We start from the raw sequence: 9170 nt of genomic DNA on the forward strand, positions 1-9170 counted from the left end.
TGAATTTTAAAAATTCCCCTAATTCAATGAATTCAGCTTCTCCCTTAAGGACAGATTTTTCTTTAATCCCCACTGTAAAATACAGTAAACACATTATTTCCTACCACATAGTATCACTGAAGTCTCACTACAGTAATTTCACAGTCCCAGGAAAATGCTAACATTGGTTCCGTTAATATCTTTTTTGGTAGCAAAAATTGCCTTAAACAGTTCCAAATTCTCCAGCACTCCCACTGACTTTTCCTCCTCAACCAAGTATATTAAACATTCACACAGAAAATGCACCTTCATAATTTCACGGTATGGATGATCCTGGATTGCAAGATGGCACTCATCAAACACAAGAAGATTAATATTTGACAGGGATAAATACTCATTTCTCAAAACAGTCAAAGCAACATGACATGTCATAACCAGAACCTAGATCAAAAGGAAAAAAATGTCAGCACAAGAAAAGCACAAGCTGTCTGAGGTCAAGGTGAAAGAGAAAAAGCCTTCTGCAGGTCTTGTAAGACAGCATTGGCAAATACCAACCCCTATTCATTTACCTACATCAGGTAAGGACAAAAAGGAATAAAACATTCTCTACTGGAGAAAGCCATCTATGTGAATGGGGGTGTATTTAAATATATGCCTGTATAGCTCCAGTCACATGTCTAGCTAAAAAAGGAATGTAACAGACAATCTCAACACCAATCATACAACACAGAACAAGTATCACTAAATCCTAAAAAATTTAGTGTCCTTATATGTGTCCCATCATCGTGTCTGTCAAGAAAGATAGTTCTTTATAAGGTCTTAACTATTTGCACCTGTAACATAAGCTGGATGTTACCAGAATTTTTTAAAAGAAAAACTTGTACACAAAAATATAAAAATTGAGTTTGTTGACAAAATTATGTAGTTTTTACACTCACTTTGAACTTCACTAAGTATAGTAACACTTTCCTCTGTCAGAGCTCCTCAGACATATTCCATAGAGCATTACTGATCACCAGAAAGTAAACTCCAAAATCCAGCATTGAATAAAATTTTAATAGCATTTGAAGTATAGTATGCACACTCAAAATTTCTTCTGCAATCAACATCATGAACAACAAGTCAGGGAGATTAAAAACAAAGGACTTAGAGGATGGCTTTTTAAAAACAACCTCATTTGCCATATTTGCCTCAAAATTAACATACAAATATTACCAAATGCTGAATTTCTTTTTAAAAAAGACTGAATGAATAATTAGAAGAGATCACTTCTAATGCAACCTAACTCTCTGTATGTTTTGCTTATAGATTTTACTTAATACATTACCTGATGCTTAGAGAATTCCTGACTCCACTTCTCTTTTGTCCATGATTCACTTATCTCCAAACTTGAATACTCTCCCACTTTAAGGTCTGAATGTGTCCTGACAGCTGACACTTGTTGAGCAACTTGATTTGCTTAAGGATAAAAATAAATCTCATTTACATAAAGGTCTTCTCATACTTGAATTTATAAGATGTGTGTCATATGACCTAGCACCACATTTCATAATGTGATCTTCAGCTTAGACTAATGTTAAACCATGTGTACAGGGCAACTGCCTCTATGCAAAACCACATCAAGGAAACAGATTGTTAACTAAACTGCGCTTCAGATTATATGTCTCAACTTTAAAATAGAAAACAGAACATGTTATATATATGAACAGATTATATTAAACAGATGATGAAACAAAAGATGAAAGGCATCACATCCTTGCTGTTGAAGACATTACACAAAAGTTTCTCCCAACTTTGCTTTCATGGAACTTCTGTTACGGAATATTACATGCAAATGCTAGCAGAGTGTTTAGGAACGTTTCCTCTTACCCGAGTTGACCAAGAACACAGTTCTTTTTCCATTTTTGTTGAAATCTCCCCTGATCTGATAGGACAGCTCTTTAGTGAGTAGTACTGCAATAAAAGTCTTCCCTGAGCCAGTGTTTAAGCAGACTATTGTATTATGATCCAAAGCTGCTTCAAGCAGTTCAACCTATGTTTAAAAAAAATAATATCCTTACTTGCAGCAAAGCAGTGAAAAAACTGACAAACAACAACAAAAATGATAAATAAACTGTAGACAAGTCAATAGTATCACTTGAGATCTTTCAAGTGCCATATAATTAACACAGCTCTTTCATAACAATGTATTCTTACAATCCTTCAAAAATATTAACACACTATATATAGCCCAACTTTTAAATCTAAAATCCTTCAGTACCAGAATCTGCTCTTAGGTAGCTTTCTGAATATGTATTTTTAATAGATGATTCTGTTGCTACATACATGGTGTGAAAAAAGCAGCTACAGCTTTTAAAACTAATTGTGCACATCAATTAATCCAAATAAGCAAGTAGACTAGCTCACGGTGATCCAAGTTTCTCAGTAATGCTAACAAATGCTTCTGGGCACCTCTGCAGTGCAAAGAGAACTGGTATTCTAGAACTCAAGTTTTCCCTAAAGTGAAAAATAAGGGTACCCTGATGGGGTGGGTTTCTGACTTTAGAGGGCTGCTTTGACCAGTATGGGAACCAAAACTCAAAACCAGTACACCATGTGGAAGAAGACATGATGTACGTGTACAATTGAGAGGCGCAGTTTATTTGTCCTTAGCAGCATTCTCCAGAGAATGGCAGGAGAACACCCAGCTTAAAAGCTGGTTCTGCTCATTAGAGCAAACTGAGAAGAGGGAAGGGGAGATGATATAACAAATATCAAACAAAGCCATACTAAAGAATTAGCTTCCAACAGGTGGAGCTGAGAGAGACATGCCTTGACAGTGTGCGTCACAGCACATTCTCCACCTGCTCTTGGTTCTCCTTCCATTAATTAATGGATTTCATGGTACTTTTTTAATGTTACTGTATCAGTACTATCGCTCGTACCTGATATTTTCTTGGCGTGTAAATGTTATCATGAATTGCTTCTTGTTGCCATGGTAGTCCAAAAAATGGACCCATCGGGGAGGAAGCAGGGGTCATGAGCTGCAGTCCTGCCATGCTGAGGGATTGCAAAGCAGGGCTTTTCATTCATTCATCCAGTGTTTCTTTCATTGCATTTTTGTTCCAGCACAGCCTACTACGAGAAGAAAATGAAACAGTATTAGATATACTTACAATCTCAAGCAATGAGAGAAATTTTTTATCAAGAAAAGCACATTACTTGATTTTACTTACAGAAGTATTTCTTCTCATACTATTTTCAGTGGAAAATATTAACTCTAAATTTATAGGCACTTCTCTATTTGAAGATCTGTGCTTATCAAAGTACCCCAGAAATTCAAAAGGAGCTGTACTTTATAGGACAATGCTCATTCCAGGCATTTGGATTTACACACATACATTTTAAGATGAAGTTCCATTTATGGTCTAACAATCTCATTTTAAATTTAAGCTTTAAAAAGTAAAGATGCCTTAGCTTTACTCAGGAAATAAAAAAACACTGAATTTTGCAGCACAGGCACAAGTATCAGATTTTCCATTTTTATTTGCAACCAAAAAGATCTTTGACCAATTCAAGCTTTAAATACACGCAAACAGGAACTTTATTCTAATTGCTAGGAAAAGAACAGAAACTGCACAAGAATTTCAGTATTTTCAAATCACCACATTCTGATAAGTTATCTTTTTAAGAACTGGCAGAAGCATTATAGGTAATTGCTGATGACTGGTAAGGACTAATAGAGAATGGAATCTTTACCAGGTTAACCACCAACTTCCACAAAGACACTAATTCAGAAAGGAACAAAGCATTCAGAACTTCATGACAACTGAGCTCCAGTGAACACTTCCCTACTGAGGCTATGAAGTCCTCTTTATCAGTGTGTGTGTGTGTTAAAACATTTGCTATTTGTCAGGAACAATCAAGGTTAAAACAAACAAAACTAAACAAAAAAACCTACCAAGTAAAATAAACAAACAAACCCCACAACATAAAAACCTTTACCCTGTGAAAATGATTATGGCCTTCACTACTAACCTTAGTGAAGCTTTTGTATGAACTGACAGCTTAGGTGCAGGAGAACAGGGAAGAAGGGAGAAAAAGCAGGCAAAGGGGTCATTCCCCAATACCCCATACTCCAAGCTCATAGATGAAGCTCTCCTTTAATATATCTAGCTTCTCTTTTTGTATTCCAGTGAGTGGAAGCACTAGTTGGTAACACAGACAAAAAAATCCTTAGAATCATAGAATGGTTTGGGTTGGAATGGACCTTAAATATCGTACAGTTCAAACCCCTCGTAGTGTGTGAAGAACACAAAGGTCATTCGCACGACTACAGTATTTCATTGAAACAGTCTCAATCATGCTTCTGTGCTTCCACTGAGTGACTGTAAAAAACAACTAATGCTTGCTTTGTTTAAAATGACACCTCACTGTCATAATAATTGCCAGAACGTACCGGGGAAAAAACCCAGACATTTTCCACAGTACAAGTTGAAGCTGATTCCTCAATCATTCCTGTACATAAGCCCAGCCACTCCAGTTTTATAAATCACTTTAGATGAGCAGCTCCTCCTCTTTGTTTACTTTCCATTTGTCTTGTGTTTCCTTTTCAAATGATAAATACAACTTTATGAACATATGAAATAGCTATGTCACATCACCAGGAGGGAATTAAGGAGAGAAAACCAACCTTATTTTATAAGGATGCTAATAAAAAACAAGTACAGGATCCAATATTATAAATAATTCACCTCTTCTGCTATGTACCTAATAACAGTGATACCAGTTTAGCTACCCTGCTGTAAAAAGCAAGAGGATTTATGCTTACATATGGTTCACCTTGATCTGGAAAGGCTGTGAAACAAAATATACTCTAAACTACAGCTTTGGTTTCCGTGTACCTTCATGGAAGATAGGCTCTTAAATACAATCATGTCACTGAGACCAAAAAGCATTCTCAAAAAAAACCCCTCTGAAGCGTGAAGGAAGAAGTACATGCAGATTTATAATTTGAAGTACACACGACCAAAACAGCATTGTGTGCCACTGCAATCATAACCTGCATGAGATATGAGCTTGCATGAGACACAACACATCTGAAAGAACATACAGGGGACGGAATTCAGGCTAAGTCAGGTAAAAAGAAAAAGTTATCCTCCCAAATCAATGTTTCTTTCTGCTATACTAAGGTTTCCTAGTCTTGGCCCTCACTTCTATGATTTGTGTACTGGAAGTATACAAGATCTGACAAGATCAATGTCAACAATGTTATGGGAGTAAGCCAAAATAATACAGTAATTGTATCATTCTAGAGTGTCTATTTCAAGAGCAAGGAAAAATATCAAGTTCTTCAATAAAAGAAAAGCAGTACAGGATCATCTAGAAATAAAAAGAGAAAGAACACATCTATTTGAAGAACAGATTTTAAATTGAAAACATTTGAGATATAAGCACATATGTTCAGAATCTGTGGACCGAGAACTGAATATGAGCTAACTGAAACTAGCTAACAGTAAAGCAAAACAAAAAGCCAAACCAGTCCTGCTCAGCTTTTATTATTTGGGTAATAAAGATCCTTGCTAAGATGTTCCATCTTTGTCCACTGCATTATTCTGAAGTCTAATAGAACAAGAAACAAAGAATTAACTGAAGCTGAATTTGGAGCAAGAAACACCTGAAACAAATCATACCTCCTGTAACTCTGGACAAGTTATGGAAGCTGGATAAGGCAGCACAGCGCTCAAGCTTATTTGTTCTACTAAAGTAACTCTGAAAGTTTCCATTTCATGGCCATCAATCTTCAGAGTTTTAAGAGCAGAATTCACAACCTAGCATCCTTACTTTAATGCACATTTATGTGAACAGATAGTGAACTGCAGAGCTAAAATTAACCCATTATTCCATCATTTAAAGAACTGCTTTTCAGAAAAATATACAATGCTGGAAATGAGGTCAACATGCAATAGCAATTTTTTCCAGTCTGCAATAAATGTGGAACTGTGGTGTAGGTTTTTCAGTCACAATATCCAATTTGAAGCCATCCCCTGGTGCACAATAAATTGAAGGTTTACTGCACTAAGGAATACAAGCCACACTGATCAGCAGCTTCACCTGGAATGAGACATCCTGGATCTAGTCCTGCTTGGAGGACAGTTTAAAACATTTATAAAATGGCACTGAAGTATGCAGAGAAGAGAGTAAAGCCTTTCAAGTTTTTAGCACCATTTGTGAGCATAGTTTGTGCTGTATTCACAAGTTAATGCAAAATTATAATCATCTCCTATTAACAACAAAAATTTCTTACTGCCATTTGCAATCTATTTAATTTGCTTTCTACTTCACTCATTTGTAAATTTGTACCTAAAATAATCCTTGTGATACAAACATTATTTCTGATGCTTTAGCATCTCATCTTGTCTAGGAATGTCTAATTTATTATCTAAAAACACTTTCAGCACCAAAACAGGTTAGCCTCAAGAGGTAAAAATAATCCCCTTACTCTAAAGGAAATAAAACACAACTTATAAAAAAGTATGAACAGAACCTTGCTGCTTGAATATTCTCTTACATGAACACTTGAAGAGTCCTAATGCAGTTTCCTTATAACAATTTCTATGTTCAAGTGGTACATGAAACATTAACTTGCTGAATGATCTAACACAGAAAATTCTTACTGGAGTAAAGGAGGACCAAGTAAAAAGAAAAAGTAAACCATTACGAATATAAAATACAGAGTAGAAAATTAATGTAAATGCTAATATATAAAATGCAAAATATCACTGAAAATGTTCCATACCAACTTACACTGTAAGCATTCAGAGGCAAGAATTGCTTTTGCATTAATTTAGGTGAACTTGCAATATTTCTATGTTATCTGGTTTCAAAGCTTTCTTTTAAAAGAAGTGTACTTCTTAAAAGATTTGACTTTTTCAGTGACAGCCCAGAAGAACACACTACTTCTTCCAGAAAATAAGTTAATACCATTAACTTACAAGTTAATTGTTTTATTATTTCTGCAGCTTTAGTTCTCTTAAGAACTTAAAAATCCCAAAAACCCCCAGTTTTATCTGAAAAAAAAGAAAGTTCAAAACTCAAACATCAAACAACTGTCAATATTAGTCAGCAAGATGAATCAGAATTTTTTTTTTTATACTGTGGTCTCTTTAACACAGAACACATCTTATAAGGCATTCTTTCTCTCTCATCCTTCAAAGATCTTTATCCCATGCATTGCCTAACAGCAATTTTTACATTGGGTCTTACAATACTCTTAAATGAAAAAAAATATATGTATTTCAGATGTGTTCCTTTCCAAGAAGGGAATGCATAGATGCTTACAAAGCTCAAATACAAGCATTCCTTTAAGGACCATCTTCCCTTGTTTCCCTGGCACAATCAGAAATATTCCTTGTGAATTTTCATTTTGAACTGCAAGAATTCTATTTTTTCGATTTTTCTGATACAGAAAAAGTCTAACATTGGTCTTTAATATCCTACCAAGGCATACCAGCACATTGACGGCTGCTTTCTGTTGTACAGGAAAAGTTTCATTAGAGCTTATTAAAACAGAAGTCAAATTGAGACTCTACATTCGGATGAGCTGATTCTGAAGCACTTCTACAAGCAGTACAACAGTTAACAGCAGAAATTCCTGGCAGACTCTTCCTAAATGTCTCTTTGTAGGAGTGAAATGGAGTACAACATGACACTTAAGACTTAAAAAACCCCTGAAGTCCTTCGTGTAGTGTTCAGTATGACCAAACCTGGACTTGGGGCAAAAGCCTAATAAACACTTTGTGCTGCAATTAGTCCACCTCAACCAACACTGCCAGCAAGTCATCGTTCACACAGGAGTTGTATTGCTTCACACTGAACAGTCAAATGCAAAATGATTATGCCACTATTTATCAGCATAACACACACAGGCTGCAGGGCATCTACAAATAAAGCAATAAAATGTAAAAATAAAAATCAGTTTTGTAGTACATCTCTAGTGATACCAGTGCATGAGCCATTCAGAATAAACATTCAGAAAGGGGATGTTTCTCCTTTAAAGAATATAGACATGCAGCCAGACTCTGGAACAAACTTTCATTTTTTAAAATGATATGTACAAGGCCTGTACAACAATCCTAATTATGCAGTTGCTTAATCAGCAGTGTAGAAGTGGTGCCATGCAGACTCCTTTCAGCTCTCTAACACAGATGACAAAAGATAAAGCATGAAGTATATGGATCTAAGATGCAAGGCAAGGTAAGAACGAGCAGAACTAAATACATTTAATATATTTATGTCCTCCCTATGTTATCAAAGCACATTTTTATGCTATGTAGTTTTAATCAGACAGAGTATTTCCCTCTTTCTGGTGAACTCCTATTTCAAACTGAAGCACACTATTGAAACTAATTTACCTACTGAAATTCATTTACCTGTAATTTCTTTTCCTTACAATTTACTTTGCATCTCCTATCTGGAGCAACATATTAATTCACTTGTAATTCTAACTCCTTGTGTCAATTCTCTATTTTTTTTTTAAATTATCACATTTCACCAACACAACATTTGAATATAAAATCCACAAGAAAAACACACACACATCCTTTTAAAATCCTGAATATATTTCTAATCATATTCAGCTTCATGAGAAGTATCAGGGCAAGCGTTTCATGATAAACATCTAAACTTCCATGAATAAAATGAAGTAGCTACTTTCATTTTTCTTTTCAAAGAAAATCAGTCAATTTCTAGAGACTCAAACATGGGAGTTACTCTACTCTCTGGTTGTGAAACATCTTTAAATATAAAACAGTAGAACACAGGGCAGTGGTACATCACAACCTGCTTCTCCCATACGACAAAGCTCAGTCCTACCGTTTTAATTTCCGCAGTCTCTGTGTTTATGCTTCCTGAACTGCATTTTGACATCATGATATCAGCTTGTAGATTAACTACATAATTTGCAAGCCTTGACTCCTAAAAACAACAAGAACAAAAACCTATGAACTATAAAAATGATTTGAAAAGGGAAATACAACAGCAAGATCATTTGTGGTAATTCAGTTGCTTATAAAGATTTATATGCATTAAGCCTACACCTACAACTTGCTGACAGAAATGAACTATTTAGGTTCACGTGGAACATGACTTACTTTAGTTTACTATCAGAAACTAAAATTTAAAAGACTTAGAATATTTAAAAGATAATTTCA

General features: G+C 35.2%; 1 protein-coding gene across 2 annotated transcripts in view; it reads right to left on the reverse strand.

The window, feature by feature from the left end:
* DICER1 (dicer 1, ribonuclease III) overlaps positions 1–8881 on the reverse strand; it is a 44770-nt gene extending 35889 nt beyond the window's left edge. Inside the window, exons 1-5 of one of the 2 annotated variants that reach the window (XM_062495518.1) lie at positions 8833–8881; positions 2904–3096; positions 1849–2011; positions 1307–1437; positions 286–420 (exon numbers count right to left, since the gene is read on the reverse strand). In XM_062495518.1, the coding sequence (XP_062351502.1) occupies positions 286–420; positions 1307–1437; positions 1849–2011; positions 2904–3047 (573 nt within the window). In that variant the 5' untranslated portion in view covers positions 3048–3096; positions 8833–8881. Of the gene's footprint in view, positions 1–285; positions 421–1306; positions 1438–1848; positions 2012–2903; positions 3097–8832 lie in introns of those variants that run through there. The other variant, XM_062495520.1, reaches the window with a different exon arrangement.
* Between the last annotated feature and the right edge of the window lie 289 nt (positions 8882–9170).

This window comes from Cinclus cinclus, chromosome 6 (assembly GCF_963662255.1).
Source record: "Cinclus cinclus chromosome 6, bCinCin1.1, whole genome shotgun sequence".
NCBI classification, from domain to species: Eukaryota; Metazoa; Chordata; class Aves; order Passeriformes; family Cinclidae; genus Cinclus; species Cinclus cinclus.